Here is an 18,237-nt window from a genome sequence, read left to right on the forward strand (position 1 = left end):
AGCAATACAAAATAGAGAGTTGAGCAAACACGGACAACTGGGTATACCAGAGGTGGGATCAGGTGCCTAGGAGGAGTAAGCATCCCCTGTCGACAGGTCACACACGCCATGAGCCCTATATCTTGCTAAGGTAAACGGAGTTATCCATAGTCAAAATCAGTGTGCCAAGAACGGCCTAACAATCGGCATGAAACACGTCAGACAGCATTTGACCCAATGATAGGTTTTACTGGCAAACTAGATCGTTATAATGATCATAGAATTTGCGAAATTCTGATTTTAATCGAGATTGTTGGAACCCCAGCACCATCAACTTGTTTGTCAGTAGCCTGCTTCGATTACCATACGCAGAACAAGATCTTGCGATCGAATCAGCTGAGCGATGTAAACACAATATGCAGGTGATAATGGAATATTGCTACATAAATATGGGAAGTTGACTATAGAGAAGTTGAGATCATCCCGTTTGTCATAAATTTGAGTTGTTGATTTGCCGTTAATATTTACTTGTATATTTGGGGCATTCTTTTAATGCTGAAATATGAACCCCTACTACATGTATCCGACTAAGATATGGATTGCAAAGAAATACTGCGTATATTTGTAGTCGTTTTTCAATGTTGAAATATGGTCCCACCACTTGTCCGAGATGTGGACTGTACAGAAAACATTTTGTACATTGAAGGTCATTTTTCAATGTTGAAATTTGACCCCACCAGAAATGATCTCTTGAAGATAACATGTCTAAGGGTAATTTTTAACAAGGGTTAAAATTTCACGCTTGGGAGAGTAGTTGATTAACAGTCTGAGTCAATTTTCAACGTTGATAATTTATCAAACATCCGTTGAAAAATTACCCCGGGGTCACTATCTAATGTTACACCTGCATCTCGTCACTTCCAACTTCAATTCTACCATGCAACACAATTTTGGCGCACTTCCACTTTGGGAAGCATTCTGTGTGCATTTAAGAATGGTTTTTAAAGATCATGAGAGATATCTCTTTCAGTTAAAGAGATATCTCTATTGAACTCGTAAGGAGATATCTCCTGTTTTAAGAGATATTTTTCATTCAAAAATTATAAAGATATATCTAAAGTGAAAGAGATACCTCTTTAACTTCAAGAGAGATCTCTTTATCTTAAAGAGATATCTCTCAAAGTCAGAGATATCTCTTAACCTTAAGAGATATCTCTCAAAGTTGAGAAATATCTCGTAACTTTAAGAGATATTTCTTTAAAGTAAGATATATCTCTTTAAATCAGAGAGATGTCTCTCAAAGTTAAAGAGATATCTCTTTTTCAAATAAATAGTCAAACGGCTTGCCATATACATTAGTTACCATTCAATCATTTTCCCTTCCATGGTACAGTAATTAGCATCGGTAAACTAAGTTTTTATATCGTAATATCTAAAATTCCCCATTCCAGTCGTTACGACATTATATTGTAAATAAGCATATTCATGTCCGTGATAGTATATTTATCACGTTGTATATTGTTAGAAGAACGTGATTATTATTACATGATAAGATAAGGACAATTGTGAACACGGGCCACTGCAAGGAACAACCAGTTTTGTTTTAGTTTATTAGCAGATTAAATATCATAGAACAATTATGTTTGAACTAAACAAAACTTGCAATAATTTTTATAAAACTTATCGAAGAAACTGGCCTATGATTATTTCAGATTTTTTGTTGTTGTCATATTTAATACCATGATTAACGGTTACCCCTAGGGCCTCCTGGAATTTTGTCCAAACCACGACTTCTTGTATTCCTTTCACAGATCTTTACGAGTAACAGAAACACAGAAGATGGAATTGGCTGCAATCATTTTTGTTGGTTTTCTTGGAGGTAGGTAAAAGTCGAACACTTCATAGTAATGGAACCTTGTAAAGACTTACTTAACTGAACGTTACCTAACTGACAAGTGGGAGACAGTCAGCGCGATATAATATCTAAATCGTACTGTTTTGTTAGCGAAACCATCCAATGTACAAATACCTGTACTCGTTTAACTTTCTCCCCCCCCCCCCCCCCCCCCCATCACCCTTCAGGTGGAATTTTTTGCGATTTCAATTTATCCGATGTGACTCAAAATACTAAATGACACCATTTTATTCCAAGCGGATTCACACATGCAGCAGTTTACTAAAAATAGTTAGACATACACAAGTTAGAATTTATTCAAAAATTAAAAATGTCAAAACTGCTACGCACGAAGTACATGAAAACCTTCACCAAATATTCTTCATTCTGTCAACACTATGAAAAATTACCAATGTCTAGACGGCATCCTGGAACGTTTTTTCAATGAGCGTCATATGATGTTAAGAACTGCAAGTGTTTTCATGATGGTGCCATTTACCAGCTTTATCGCTCATAATCCTATACATTCTTTATGTAGCCCTCAAAAAGTAAATACCTAAATGCTGTTCAAGTTTTGTCAATAATTGCATGACGAATAAGTCCTTGAGGGGAGATTCATACATCCTAAGTACTGATTCTTCAGGGAGGGTGTGGACCTGTGGTTAGGTCTTTTGCCGCGTACCCCGAAACACTTTCGAGAATAGTATTACAGTCAACTTCTACTGTAATGTTTCCCTACATCATGTGTACCATACGGGTACTCAGAACAGGGGTGTAGAGTACCCCAATTTTTTGTCCCAAAATTAAAACGAGAGAGAGAGAGAGGGGGGGAGGGAGAGAGAGACTCGAGCAATGAAAACCAAAATCACTTCAAAAAGTAATCCCTTTTCCAAATAAATTTTTGCTTGTTTGTTACGGATTTCAACCACATCCTGTTTGAATTTGATTCTGACACCTTTAAATACAGCTGATTTCCACAGTACAGCAATGCAGACGGGACTCTTACGATTTAAAGGTGTGTTGCTAAAACGCGGAACGGAAAACGGAAAGGAAAATATTGTATGCAATAATGTTATCATAATTTTGTACAATTAAAAGGCTTATTATGAACAAGGGAAGCAGAAATTACAGAAAGAACGGGAAGACACCCCCAGAATACACCGTTTCATACTGATATCAACTTATGAAAAATATTGAGCAAGCACCTTTGGGTGCCATCCTTTCCCCGGCTTTTTGCACTTACCCCACCCTGATCGTGACAGTATGATGTTTTACAGTTAAAAAAATAAACATACTGGAAAAGACTTGATTATAATCTAACCCATTTCAAATGTTATTACTTCATTCTGGCTGCCACTTTTTTGTTTAAGAAAGATTTTATGAGCCTATCCAACGAAGAATAAAGAGCCCCCCCCCCCCCCCCCCCCCCCCCCCCCCCCCCGAAAACAACATTGAAAAAGATAAAATAATTTTTTCAACATTTTCCCCTAAATATAGCCTTTTTAAATCGAACTTCCTTTTAATCGAACTAGGTATTTTTAAGATAATTGAATTTGAATATAGTTCTGCACCTGATATAACATACACGTACGTATTTTTAGATACAAGTATTTAGTTCAGAAATAAATTGGCAGAAGTCCTCCCTATTTAGGATTGGAGTGCTGCAGTCACTAAGTCTTTGTTAGTTAAAAAAATAATACATCAAACACAAGATGTTTTACTTGTCGGTCTTATGTGTAAATACATGTACATGTGCGTTAAAGACGTTTTGCCGCTGGAAAGGAAGGGGGGGGGGGGGGCATAACAATCCATGTGTGTTCTTTTATCTCCATTCTCTACCCATAGGTGTTGCTGTTTGCTAACAAATCTGTCAATGCCGAAATTTCAAAATTCTTGTAAATTCTTACACAAACGTTTAACTTACTTAATTAGCTGTTTAATCAGCTAATTAGATATAAGCTTAATTCATTATTAATTTAATAAATTTTATAGTGCTGAATTTTAAGATAAAATTGTTTTACCGTTTGTAAATAAATTCCCAAAATTTTGATTTTAATCAAAATAAAGCACCCCCCCCCCCCGATTTTTGGAGTTATCTTAGCTACATTTATTATTCTAATTCTTAAATTCTGTTCCGCGTTTCAGCAAATACCACATATTCACATGAAGGACATGCATTAATGTAAAACAGTTACTTCATGTATTGTGTAATTCACAAATGTTAAGCTACCCACAGTGGCGGATTTAAGGGGGGCGCAGCCGGCGTCCACCCCCCCCCCCCCCTAAAATTTTCAATTTAAGGTCAATTGTGGTATCTAGTTTAGAAAAATGTTCTCAACGATAATAGAAGCAATAATTTCTTCCACCCCCGGAAAAATAAATGACACAATATTTTGATTTCTTGAATTACTTTATTGGGAGAACTTAATTTTCCCCCCAAAACCCTTAAAATTTGCGTCATTTTATTAATTTCATCTTATTAAAAATGATAGAAATTAGTACAAATGACTAAAGAGGAGACATATTTCAAGTCCTATAAAATCTGTAAAAATCCAGAAGCTTCGCCCCCTGGGCCCCTACCAGGGCTTCGCCTTGGACCCACTGGGGGCCTCAAGCCCCCCCCCCCCCCACCCCGTCCCGCTGTCTCATAGAATGGCGCCCCCGATAATCGCAATTCCTGGATCCGCCCCTGACTCAAACCTATATTTTCTGGTGCATTTTATGAGATATCTGAACAATTTCAATTACTTTTCAGATAAATCGGGAATAATGAAAATCAGATCTTTTCTTTTTTCAGTGTGTTGTGGTCAGTACGATACATACTACTGCAAGTATCTAACCAACGCCAATTGTGTAACCAAGCCAGAAGATCTCCAGTGTGGAACAGATGGGAATACCTACTACAACGAGTGAGTGTCTTACAATAAAACTGTCAAAAATCTAGCACGTCAGAGACTTTCAAATTCAGACCCTTAAGAAGTAAATTCAAAGGGGACGGGCGTACTCCTGGGATGGATTTTCATATCTTTCAGTGGCGTAGCTTCCATTGAGGCAACCGAGGCAGCTGCCTCGGTAAAAAAAAAAACCCACCTTTTACGTTGTTAAAATGTCGATAGCTCGGTAATATTCGAACCCAAGCTACGCCTATGTCTTTATACACCCTCACTTCCTCAAAAACGTTCCATCAATCCGATTTTAATATTGGATTGTAATCTCCGTAGATATTGATTCATATGAGTCGACGGCTGTAACTTTAGTGGTAGAATTTCATACCTACATATTGTAGTTCTTTATTGAAAGTGATCAAAAGTTCATTTTACTTATTCTTCGTATACCGGTCGCGAGTAGATAGGCAATCTAATTAAAATCAGACTTCTTAGATCCGCGCCGTATACTCTGCGTATTGTATAGCGATTGTGAGCGTATCTTAGGATTATCTTAGGATATGATTTTAATTAGATTGAGTGGATAGGTCACTCGCTTCGCATACAAAAGGACCCGGGTTCAATACTCGATCTCAGTGCCGCGTCAAAACTAAGATGTTTTAACAGTATGTCTGTCTGACTGGGTACAGGCACCGTCCCTTGGTACCCTCTGTGTTCAGGACAACATTTCATACTACTGTTTCACTTTACTTCCCATATAGCATATCCTTGTTATAAAGTACATTTTCAATCAGTATTGTTATAAGCCAATTCCAGAGTAGAAACCCTTAACATGTGTATATGACATCATGTAGTTATATTGTTTAATTGTTAAAATTGTATATCATAACTGCCTCCCGAGGGCCCTTGATTGGTGAATAAACAAGCATTCTGAGAGTATTGCATGGCAACATGTCCCCTACCGGTTGCAAAAAATACTGCACCACAACAATATTCAAAGTTTATTATATAGGTTATGGTCAAAGGGAAAATTGGGGAACCAGGATAGGAATGGTTGGAAATCAACTACTATTCGAGTAGAGACTAGACCAGGAAAAAAGACAAATTAATAATTAGGTTTAGGTCTTTAACCAAGTCAATAAACTGTGACATGTAGGTGATCATCAATAATTTAGCTATATTGTTGTATTACTATGCTAGAAGTTTTAATAAGTGTACTACTCTTATCTACAGAGATGAGAAACTTGGATGTAAACTAACAATTCATGCAATTTTTCTAAGTCCAAGGGCCATAACTTAATGGAAAATCAACGGACCAAGATGAAATTCGAACTTGATCTGTAACTTGTTCTGGCAAAGCAATGTACCAAATATCAAATGAATATCTGCAAGCACAACCAAAAAAAGTCCGGAAAACTGATAATTCATGCTATTTTTCTAAGTTCAAGGGCCATAACTTAATGAAAAATCAACGGACCGAGACGAAATTCGTACTTGATCTGTAACTTGTTCTGGCAAAGCAATGTACCAAATATCAAATGAATATCTGCAAGCACAACCAAAAAATGTCCGGAAAACTTATCATTCATGCTATTTTTTTTAAGTCCACGGGTCATAACTAAATGAACAAGAGGGGTTTCTTGCAATATACACAAGAGATGTTTGTAAAACATATATGCCCCCCCCCCCCCCCCCCAATGGTGCAAAATTGACAAGCATTCTGAGAGTATTGCATAGCAATACATAGTCCCCTACCAGAGGGAAAAATTATTGGACCACAACAATATTCGAAGTTCATTATGAGACCAAGTTTATGTTAAAAGGGAAGATTGGGAAACCAGGATAGGAATGGTTGGATATAAACTACTATTCAGGTACAAAGACTAGACCAGGAAAACTTCAAAATTGATCTGCAACTTGTTATGGCAAAGCAATCATCATGATGTACTGAATATCAAATGAATATCTGTAAGCACAACCAAAAAAAGTCCGGAAAACTGATAATTCATGCTATTTTTCTAAGTCCAAGGGCCATAACTTAGTGAAAATCAATGGACCGAGACGAAATTCGAACTTGATCTGTAACTTGTTATGGCAAAGCAATATACTAAATATCAAATGAATATCTGCAAGCACATAAAAAAAAAGTCCGAAAAACTGATAATTAATGCTATTTTTCTAAGTCCAAGGGCCATAACTTAGTGAAAAATCAATGAACTGAGACGAAATTCCTTTGTTCTTGCAGTCTAAAAGTTTACCTGCAGCTGTCCAATAATAATAATTACCAGTCCAATACATTATCAGATTGCAGTGATAACAAAATCGGACAGCATTTAAAAAAAGAAACAAATTGGAAAGTGGTGAAGAAATATTTTTAACACAGAACACTTTCAGAGAAAGTGGATCTGATATATAGATACGGACGGAAAATCCTGGTTTTGATTTAAAATTTGAATTGGATGATACCGTCACCACAAAGTATGAAAATGATAAGCGAGTTTATGTCCAATGCTGACAGGGGGTCTGAGAATCTTTTCGTCTCTTTGGGCTTGATCTCTGGCTGAATTTTCATACTTCGTGGTGACGGTATCATCCAATTCAAATTTCAAATCAAAACCAGGATTTTCCTTCTCCATGTTGATTATATCGTATATGATATTGTTCTGTGTTTAAAAATATTTCTTCACCACTTTTCACCACTAATGTTACACTGACCTAACTTTCTTTACTACTAGTGACTTCTCAATACAAATAAACAATTCTCGAAGCGACGTAAAACAAGAAAAACGTGATTTCTGTGTCTGTGATTCAGTTTCCAAGAAAAGACTCTGGTTTGTGTTGATATTGGGTATTCATCCATGAAGAGTAGGCCTGTATCCTTGTTTAGACACTCTGAAACCTTTTTGTTTTATTTCTACAACAGTTGCGACCTTTCTAAGGCCCACTGCAGGGACAACAGCCTTCACAGAAAATTCAAGGGACCCTGTCCCAATAGTGCCGCCACTACTACTGCCAAACCCGGCAACGTAGTCACCAACGGACCCACCCAGAAACCAATGAATGGATCAGAAATCGCTTTTAATATATTTTGTCTGGATTTATTTCACCATGACTGCACCAATGAAGTGCCGCAAGTTTTGTGCGCATCTAACGGACAAACATATCAAAATTTGTAAGTTGGGAACAGTTTCTAGATGTACTCTATTTTCTTTCTTAAGTATTTTTTAAAAAAAGAACAGGTACGTTGTTGTTTTATATAAAGGTTTTTAGAACTTGTTTCTCATCCCTTTGTACATGTATGCATTAATACCCACACACTAAAATATGTTGATGCAGGTACTTTGATACTAATGAATCCATTTCATTTTCATACATATTTTTGTTCCCCTTTTTTTTTCAGGTGTGAATACGAGAAGTCAAAATGCACTCACAGAGACTTACATATTGTAAAAAATGCTCCATGTACACAATAAATGAATGCAAGCATTTGTCTTGATATTTTTATTTACATAAAAAGTCCACACTGAAAAATGTTGAGACTCCGTTCAAATCTAGAGACTCAGTACAAGTCAACATGTCAAGAAACTCATTTCATGTCAACATGCTGAATTAATGCTAATTACCAGTAAATGGCTGCACTGATGTTCATCCACTATCAGACACAGAACAGGCACTATATTAGGATCATGTCAAGTAGTGCAACTGTGAACCGATCCAATTGCTCCAAATTTTAAAGGCACAAAAATAGTACATAGTACAGTATTTTGCATTATAACTGGTGATCATCACATCAAAGAAACAAAACAGGAATTATGTGATACTGAAGGACTCTTTATATCACAATTTCACATGTAGTCCAAACATAAGATCAAACAAACAAAATGGAAACACATTTTCACAGTCACTTTACTGTTGTGTTTTGGGCCTCTGATGAGGGTGCTGTTGTGTCCATCTCCTGGGGTTTTGGATCTGAACTTTCTGCACTTGTTAATGACATAACTGCAGAACTAGAACTATTTCCCACAGCTGAGGTGGGAGAAATCTCAGACACCGGGGGCTTGGGAAGGTTGCTGGATCCCGCTGATGCTACTGAGGGCTTCACTGGAGTGGATCCTGGGGTCCGCGGAGATCTCTGAAGTCGTCGCTTTGCCTCACGGTCAGCCGAGTTTTGTATTCTTTGCTTCATAACATCCTGTAATATTTTATCCATAGTTGCCACTTTTTTCTGGGTTCTGGGAGTCCTGTTACCTGGAATAAACGATTTATGATAAGCATGTTCTTTTACAATAACATAAATCAGATATTATAAGGAAATTCTTGGAGATGATACTTTTTGAGTCTATTTATCGACAAATCGAAAATGCAAAATTTTTCATTCACAAAAATTAAACGTAAAATATGACATAAAAAGGAACACTGAATTTTTACTTGCAAAAATTCTTTTTTGGGTACACAAAATCTTTTCTGGTTTCTGGTATGTGCACAATTATTGATTTTAATCAAATGAAAACTAGGCTGCCATGAGATGGGACTTGAAAGTTTGCAAACAAAAGAAATTCTTTAGACAATTTGCCTAGATAAGTAGTTGCTACTCTTACTGGGTAATCTTTGAGGTGTAACTTTTGTTGTGGTCCCAATGTCATCATCATCAAAGTCGAACTCTGTTGATTGCACTTTTCTGAAAATGTATCAATGACCAATCGTTAAGGTACCGTCAAGAATTAGAGCACTTAATGTACTAACTATGAATCCCAGTAACTGCAAAAGCATAAAGTTTTAAAATTAGAGGTTGTTTTAAAGACAAATAAATGTCTCCCCAGCTTTCAAAATTGGAAGTGCTCCAAATGAAATCTCCTCTTAATGTACTGCATGGTATGGAGGAGAAAGCATGAAAAGGAACATAGCCATTATGAACTCCAATAAGCCATATTGGAAGTGTTCACAAACTATTTTACACCCTTCACCCCTCAAATCCACTATAACTTTAAGGACAACAATTGGATCCTCCTGTCCCTGCAATATGCTCATCTACAAATGGCAATGAAGCATTATACAAATTTTCAAATTTATGCAGCAAAAGAGGAGCCGGAATAGGATCCAAAATACACGTTTAAGAGCACTCATTCTTTGCTCAATTTGTAGTTGGGAAATAATTATATGACTTTATGGATGTTGGTTGTAGTGTTGTATCAAATACAGTAGTTCACTTTCTCACGTTCAAGGAGAGTTCAAATTTGTGAGAATGTTCTAACCAAAACAACAACAAAAATCATGAAAATTTGAAATACAAAACAATACCCCCTCCAAATTAAAGATTTTACATTAATATTTAAACAATTGGAAGAAAAAAGCAACAGATATATCCATATACAATTTTCATGAAACAAATCATCCGGAAAATTATAAAGTATTCTAGTAGTAGAAATCACAGAGTACAAAACTTCATTCTAAAAAATACGTCACTAGCTTTTAATCATTGTAATTCATTAACTGGGAACATTGTAATTCATTAACTGGGAACATTGTAATTCCACAAACTTTGGGAACATTGTAATTCATTAACTGGAAACATTGTAATTCCACTAACTTTGGGAACATTGTAATTCACTAACTTTGGGAACATTGTAATTCACAAACTTTGGGAACATTGTAATTCACTAACTTTGGGAACATTGTGATTTACTAACTTTGGGAACATTGTAATTTGGTAACTTTGGGAACATTACAATTCACTAACTTTGGGAACATTGTGATTCCCAAACTTTGGGAACATTGTGATTCCCAAACTTTGGCAACATTGTAATTCACTAACTTTGGGAACATTGTAATTCACAAACTTTGGGAACATTGTAATTCACTAACTTTGGGAACATTGTAATTTACTAACTTTGGGAATACTGTAATTCACTAACTTTGGGAACATTGTAATTCACTAGTTTTGGGAACATTGTAATTTACTAACTTTGGGAACATTACAATTCACTAACTTTGAATCCTCTTTGGGCTGCTGAATGGGCTCAGGTTTTGCTTCTTCCTTCATTTCCACATTTTCTGTGGATTTATCTGCCTTTGGTAAATATCTGCCAGGACATTTCCACTCCAGCTTTAAAACTTTCTCTTTTGCTAAAGCATCATACAGCTTAAAAAGATGAAGTAATTCATAGAATAATACTAACGTTAATCTCAGCTGAGATTCGACTTGTCTAGATATTTGGAAAGACACCTTCACTGAATCTTGGAGCAGTCCTTCATAAATTATGTCAGGAAATTTACATTCAGCTTCAGTCGGTTCTAGCAATTAATGTGCAGCTAGGTGACATTGGTGCTCGCTTCAAATAAGTTATTTGACTATTAAACCAACTTTGTTTCACTATTCATGTTGCATTATTTACCGTCTAGGTGTGTAAATTCCATAATATATAAATATTGCATGTAGTTGAGGGTAACATTGAAAACTTTCATGCCGAAAAAACCATTGTCAACAGAGGCATACCTACCTACCTAGTCCTTGTTGCGCCTGTGGGCACATAGGGCAAGGACTAGTTTCTTCCACTCCTCTCTGTCTTTAGCAGCCTTTTCAATTTTGCCCCAGGTCATGCCAATCTCTCTCATTTATGTTTCGACAGTTCTCCTCCAGGTGGTCTTTGGACGGCCTTGTTTTCTTTTCTCTTCTGGAGTCCATCGAAGTGAGACCCTAGTGATGTCATTGATGGGTTTCCTTAAGACATGCCCAATCCATCTCCAGCGGTATTTCATAAGTATGGTGCGCATGTCTGAGGATTTTGTTCTTGCATGTAAATTCTCATTTGTGATTTTTTCAGGCCAAAATATCTTGCAGATCTTTCGGAGACATCCATTGTGGAAGCTTGATAGTTTGTTAATGTCTTTCTCCGTCATTCTCCAACATTCCGCTTCGTACAACAGAACTGACAGGACACAGCTGTTGTATAACCTCGTCTTGGTGTTCTTGCTTATGCTGTTTGACTTCCAGATGTTCTTAAGATTGATAAAGGCACCTCTTGCTTTTCCTAATCTTGCCTTGATGTCTTCTTCCGCACCACCATCTGTTGTAACAATGCGGCCCAGGTATGTAAAAGATCTTGTACTTTCCAGGTTTTTACCATTAATCTGTATTCCTTGTGGATGCTTGATATTCAAAGACATAACCTCTGTTTTCTTTATGTTGATGTTCAATCCAATTTTGCTGGCATTAGATTGCAGGTTTGATGTCTTTCTTTGCATGTGTTCCTCAAGGTGTGACAGTACGGCAAGATCATCTGCCGACTGCGCAGTCAAGATCTTCTAGATTGGAAAATAGGGTCCACCTGATGCCATTGTTGTTTCCACTCAGGGTTGATTGCATTACCCAATCTACTGCAATCAAAAATAGAAGGGATGACATTACACAGCCTTGTCTTACCCCAGATTTCACGAGGAAGCTAGTGTCTGGTTCTCTGCCAACCATGCATCTGAACTCGGAGTAGAAAGCTTTAATTAACTCCACTATCTTAGCTGGTATTCCATAGTGTCTTAAGATCTTCCATAAGTTTTCTCTGTGGATACTGTCAAAGGCTTTCTCAAAATCGACAAAGTTGATAATTAATTGCCTCTGCCACTGTGTGCATTGCTCTATGATGTTTCTGAGTGTGAACACCTGGTCACAGCAGGCATAGCCAAGGTTAACATTGGTTTCTTGAGGGGTGAAAATTCTCCATGTTACCCTCAACTACATGCAATATTTGTTTTATTATACTGAAAGTTATTCAAACTTCAAAGCAGCAGGCAACGAAATTAAGGGGAAATACTCGCTAAATGCGAGTTAAAAATTGAATTTGCGAGTAAAAAATCACAAGTGATCGCAACTTTTTGCAAGTGAAAAACCCCCAATCTTTTTCCTGGATTTTCTCAGTTTATTGGCTGTACTTTGAAGTTTACAATAATTTTGTCTTGTGCATAGAAACACTTTACAGAATGATATACAAGTATTGAAAAAGTAAACGTGGATCGAATAAATAACTAAGGCCAAGGTCATCTCAGTCAGTGATGTCGAAGATGGCCTACTTCATACACACTTCGGGCGTCTCAGAGACGTCTGATTTAAATAGCAAGCATATTGATCTCGTCCGTGTCTACATGAAACAACACATGACAGTGTGTCACTGTTTCACGCGGTGTTCTTCTGTACTCTATAATTAAGCACTTCGAGTTCGCGGGGTTTTCTTTTCAACTAGAATTTTTTTAGATGAAATTTCCAAAAGTTTTGAACATATAGTTTGAATTGGCGCAAACAGTCTTCAATCCACATGATGCTGTAAATAGGTGGTAGATCTCTGGACAGCGAGTCCGCCGCACAAGTGTACCCTATGACCTGTACCATAAATGTTGTCTGATAATTCATTAAATTTTAAATGAAAGAATTCGCAATCTTATTTTTATTATTGCACTTTAAAGGAGATTTTAAAAGATTTTCCCTAAATTTTGATAAAGAGACTTGCTTGTTTTCTTAAATTCATGTAAAACAGTAATCGATTGAAAAATGCTAGTAAAAGCTAAAATTTGCTAGTTGGAAAATAATCCACTAGCTAAAATTTGCTAGTAGTGAAAAAAGTTAATTTCAATCCCTGAAGCAGAGAGACTTACGTCTGTTGACATTTGATCAATCACTGTCATACGATATTTCGTATATCGATGCGAGTATTTGTGTTTATTGCAAACACTCAAATGACATCATCTCAGAATCTATGGTGATCCGTACGCACATAAATTTGACGCATGTGATAATTTTTATAATATCACCCGTTGTCAAGTACTGTTACCCGTTGCTATATACTATCACCCTGGAGCATATGTTTTCTGTTCTCAGAGGGTAACAATAAGTTTTTTCAAGTGCTTCTCGACTAATCAGATTCGAGTACTTTACATGAAAGTATAATAATAAAAACTATCACTAAATTTCACTTCAAATGATAACTTCTATGGCGCAATATTTTATCTCCTAAAATAGAAGAGTTCCTATAGTCTGTTTTAATGAATTACTGATATGTATAGTATCTCCACATATGTACTTGTATATTGCTAAGTAACCTAGTTATATCATTAAGCCATGGAAGTCATCAGTTGAACAGAAATTTAGTGGAAGTTTTTATTATGGAATTTACATACCTAGACGGTAAGCGATGCAGCACAAATAGTGATACAAAGTTGGTTTAATTTGAGTGAACAGCAATGTCACCTACATTGTAGTTGCACATTAATTGCTAAAACCGACTGAAGTTGAGTGTCAATATCCAGAAATGAATTATGTAGGACATCTCCGAGATTCGGTGAAGGCGTCGGTCCAAATACAGAACTGAGCTGAATCTCAGGCAAGATTATATCAACGTGTACATTCAGCAGTACTGTTGATTGAAAATTTGTATTTTCGATAAAGGCCAAGGAAAATTATACCTATTAAATGACCAGGTAAAGAAATCAGAGTCACTTGGTTTGAATTTAATTCTGTTTTATCCTGAATAGTTTTAACAATTTGAAAACATTTGTTGATCAACATGATGGACATAAGTATTGTGGTCAAGATTCTTCATGGAGATTGTAGATGGTGTCTTGTAAACTTGGGGAAAAACCCATGTTCTCTTTAAAGCAGGCTTACTGTTGTTGTACACATTGATACCTGTTTATGAACATACTCAGTCCACTGATTTTAGTAAATAATCAAAATAGATATAGGACATAACACTATTATAATATCTATTAGAGAGTGAAGCCCTCTCACAGTCCAAAGGGCCGTGAAAGCGGAGCTCTCTCCATAGACAACACATACACACCATAGTTTCCAACTAACCTGATTTTGTCGGGTTACACTCGATTTTTTTTTACCTGTAACCCGGTTATTTTTTACGACCTTGCGGGTCATACCTTTCACCCGATTTCCGGGTTTGGTTTTGAAAATTAGTTCGCGCATGTAATTTCCAGTTTGCGACACAAGCTTGGATCTACATAAACAATGCTGATGGTCATTGTCCATTACATATAAGTTAGCATTAACTTATCAAAGCAGGTGTTAACAATTATCTGCGAGTTGTTTTGACAAATCGGGAATTGAAGTCATTAATATGTAAAATGGCTTCCACCAAGAAGTGATCCTTATCAGGGTCAGCAGACAAGCCAACAAAAAAGAAAACGATACCTATGTACCTACCAACAAATCTGGGAAAACTACTTTTCATGGATAAAAAGGTTATTGATTGAGGACAGCATGAAGCTTATTGTCCATTGAGTAACTCGCACTTGTCTATTAGGTCTAAATTAGGGGTGTGTATTGCTCAAGATTTTACGATACGATACAATATTTTCTGATGCGATATCCGATATATTGGATATACAACATAGTTAAGCATTTTCTGAAGTAAAATATCAATATTCTACAAAAATGAAGTGGTTTAATATCTTTTATTTCATAACAAAACAAACAATGACAATTAAAGTCTGAGGAAACTCCAATGTCACAATGTAAAAGCGGGGATTAAAGTCTGAAAAATCTCCGATGTGTCACAATGTAAAAATGGGGATTAAAGTCTGAGGAAACTCCAATGTCACAATGAAAAAGCGGGGATTAAAGTCTGAGGAATCTCCAATGTCACAATGTAAAAGCGGGGATTGAAGTCTGAGGAATCTCCAATGTCACAATGTAAAAGCGGGGATTGAAGTCTGAGGAAACTCCAATGTCACAATGTAAAAGCGGGGATTGAAGTCTGAGTAACCGTGTTCCTGTTAGAAGCCATTTTTAAATTATGCACTTCGATCCTGACTATTAAAAGGGCTATTTTTAACCCCAACATCATATCGTATTGTCAAAACACTGTATCGTATATCGCTGGACAGGCGTATACCGGTACATTTCGATATATTGATTCACCCCTAGTCTGAATCTAAATATGATCTGACAGCACATGCCAAAATGCCAAATCATGTAAAAAATACTTACACAAAAGTCATCTAATTACTGTCGTAATTCTTGCCACCATTTTCGAATGTTAATATTGAAAAGTAAATACACACTGAATTCAGATCTGAACCAAAAAATGAAACCCTAAACGCTCTTTTATCAATGTAAATTTAATAAATCTATGTCTTGCTTTGTATATATCAGTCTTGAAAAAATTAAGATGTACCACTATCAGTTACAATACTTCTATTCAATAAAATAGTACACAAAACACACATTTTTGTTGCAAATATTTTTGAAATATAAACACTTATAACACATATAATCCTGATAAATATGTTGTGAATACCTTTACGCATTATGACCAGATTTTATGCCTTCCAAAGAGGGTCATGACCCTCTTTTTGTATGTTAGAGGTTGGCAACTATGATACACACATGTTTAAAAGGAAAATATAGAAAACTAATAATAAGTTAAACCACACCTATGGAACCTGAAAATTTTGGTAAAAATAGTGTCGATTTGAATGCAAGCATAAGGACATATATTTTGACATTTGTCTGTAAATGTCTGGATAACTTCAGATTTTTTTAAATCATGTCATGGATATAAATATATATTATTACTACAGTAACTTGATCCGAAGAGTCAGATCACGTCAAGTTGACAGGCGCGGATCATCAGATCACACGAGACGCAAAGCATCATCTGTCAACGAGATGTAATCCAACTCTTCAGATCAAGTTACTGTAGTAATGATAAATTTATTATATACCCTCTTATGCATTTTAAATCCACATTTATAAGATACTAAATGCAATCCAAATTATCAAACATACAGACTGTGACATACAGTGAAATTATATTTTGTGTACGCATGCAGTTTTGTTTGTGATGCAGCCAATATTTTCCATAAGAAACGTTGAGTTGATGCATTGTGACGTTATCAGTTTCAGAGGATACTGATACGGAATCAGAAAACCAGTGTGGTGATCCGGAAAACCGGATCACACTCTGTGAAATCCACAGTATCAAAAAACGAAACATTGACGGGTATATAATAAACGCTAATACCAATACTTTTTGCTCGCACTTAAACACGGTCACACCGTAAGGCATATTAGTAAAATCAGGAGACTTCTCGAAATTTGTGATGAGTAGCCCCATTAAGAAATTCCATTTACCCTCTATAGTCTCCTGCCTCCTGTGAGTCACCAAGTTTTAAGCCAATTGATTTCGATAATTCATTCAGTGGAATGAATTAGTAAACATTACCTTTATAATATCTTCCGGCAGAGGGCACCAGGTGCCATTGCCTTTTTTACCAGGGTCATACTTCTCATCATCACTGCCCTGAACTTGCCAATCATCCTCATTTTTTGTGTCCATCTTATGTTGCACGAAATCCTAAAATAGCATGTAATTTGCACCGACTGTATACTGATTGATCGTGTGAACAATAATAACACAAAGTTTGCCATATTTTCAGCAACAAAAGGTGTTACTTTTAAAATAAGTTATTTTACATGGAAGAAATAAATCGTTATCAAAGAGAAACAACATCTAGATACTGATCATTACCTTAAACTGAGGTTCACATGTAAAACAGAAAAGTTGAAATCGTCATTCTAAAACTTGTAGTTGTATAAATTTATAAAGAAGAAAAGATGAAAAATGCGCGTAAATGATCAGTAAACGTAGAATACGCGTCCTAAAAGCTGAACCATTTAGGTGATAAAACCCGGAATCGTGACTCGCCGACAAAACGTGTATCTAATGGTGGGAGTTTTAGTTTTATTATTAACTTATCAATTCGTCCCTGCCAATTTTCCTTTATACCGTTATTATAATTTAGCAGCCATGGGAATGTTTTACTTTACTTTGGGGGGGGGGGGGGTTGAAGATGGTAATTTTATGCCTTTACAATAACGTATGAGTAATCTATCCTAGACATTGTATGGGGTTTATTCCAACTTGACCAACGTTTTGAATTTTTCACACCCCACTTGGGCAACATTGTGCATTTTTCGCCTGAATTATTGCCTGAGTTATTGCCCGTGATTGCCGGACTATTTACCTTTATTCAAACTCATATAGTCGATATTTACAATAAATATAGGGAAAATTTATTTTTCTTTAAAAAATAAAAACTATTATCCATATTTATTGAGTCTAGGTTATTTTGGGAACAAGTTTTAAAGGATTAATTGTTATACAATTACTATTATTACTATATTTTATTCCCAATCAAGGGCCCTAAAGGGGTAGCATGAAAATACATACAAATAATGTACATATACATATACAAGTAAAGAAAGAAGTGATTACATAACACATAGTTATATACAAATAGTATTATATATTGTTCAAAATAAATTTTCCAGTTATATTTAGAATGGATGGCTCTTCAGAACATAGTATGTAAATGAATTTTTGTTCATCATTGAGTTTGGTAAAAAATTTAACTGTTTTTACTATAGCACCACAAAAAGATTTTCTTTCATCAGCAAACTTTTCACATTTAATCAAAAAA

The 18,237-nt window shown here is 35.9% G+C and overlaps 2 protein-coding genes across 3 annotated transcripts; one reads left to right on the forward strand and one right to left on the reverse strand.

Annotated features, from left to right (window-relative positions):
- Positions 1 to 1,534: 1,534 nt before the first annotated feature.
- On the forward strand, positions 1,535 to 8,246 carry LOC125674423 (follistatin-like). Of its 2 annotated transcripts, XM_056165949.1 has the most exons (5): positions 1,535 to 1,574; positions 1,741 to 1,858; positions 4,671 to 4,782; positions 7,682 to 7,930; positions 8,159 to 8,246. In XM_056165949.1, the coding sequence occupies exons 2-5, from the start codon at positions 1,819 to 1,821 to the stop codon at positions 8,229 to 8,231; spliced, it is 474 nt and encodes a 157-aa protein (XP_056021924.1). In that variant the 5' UTR covers positions 1,535 to 1,574; positions 1,741 to 1,818; the 3' UTR covers positions 8,232 to 8,246. The 2 variants fall into 2 exon arrangements, with proteins under 2 accessions (XP_056021924.1, XP_048767536.2); XM_048911579.2 differs by lacking the exon at positions 1,535 to 1,574 and having other exon boundaries at positions 1,723 to 1,858.
- LOC125674414 (PAXIP1-associated glutamate-rich protein 1-like) lies at positions 8,245 to 17,442 on the reverse strand. The gene is made up of 5 exons (XM_048911567.2): positions 17,286 to 17,442; positions 16,980 to 17,111; positions 10,746 to 10,897; positions 9,357 to 9,436; positions 8,245 to 9,006 (listed from the first exon to the last, which is right to left on the reverse strand). Exons 2-5 carry the CDS (start codon positions 17,091 to 17,093, stop codon positions 8,660 to 8,662), a joined length of 693 nt encoding a protein of 230 aa, XP_048767524.1. The 5' UTR covers positions 17,094 to 17,111; positions 17,286 to 17,442; the 3' UTR covers positions 8,245 to 8,659.
- Positions 17,443 to 18,237: the final 795 nt, after the last annotated feature.

Source organism: Ostrea edulis, chromosome 1, assembly GCF_947568905.1.
Source record: "Ostrea edulis chromosome 1, xbOstEdul1.1, whole genome shotgun sequence".
Classification (NCBI taxonomy): domain Eukaryota; kingdom Metazoa; phylum Mollusca; class Bivalvia; order Ostreida; family Ostreidae; genus Ostrea; species Ostrea edulis.

Bases quoted from the DNA above. Each gene is read 5' to 3' on its own strand.
- LOC125674423 (XM_056165949.1), top strand. From the start codon at position 1,819: ATGGAATTGGCTGCAATCATTTTTGTTGGTTTTCTTGGAG. The intron at 4,783-7,681 runs GTGAGTGTCTTA...TTTCTACAACAG, and splicing joins GGGAATACCTACTACAACGA to TTGCGACCTTTCTAAGGCCC. The intron at 7,931-8,158 runs GTAAGTTGGGAA...TTTTTTTTTCAG, and splicing joins GGACAAACATATCAAAATTT to GTGTGAATACGAGAAGTCAA.
- LOC125674414 (XM_048911567.2), bottom strand. From the start codon at position 17,093: ATGGACACAAAAAATGAGGATGATTGGCAAGTTCAGGGCAGTGATGAT. The intron at 9,437-10,745 runs GTTAGTGAATTG...ATACATTTTCAG, and splicing joins CAGCCCAAAGAGGATTCAAA to AAAAGTGCAATCAACAGAGT. The intron at 9,007-9,356 runs GTAAGAGTAGCA...CGTTTATTCCAG, and splicing joins TACACCTCAAAGATTACCCA to GTAACAGGACTCCCAGAACC.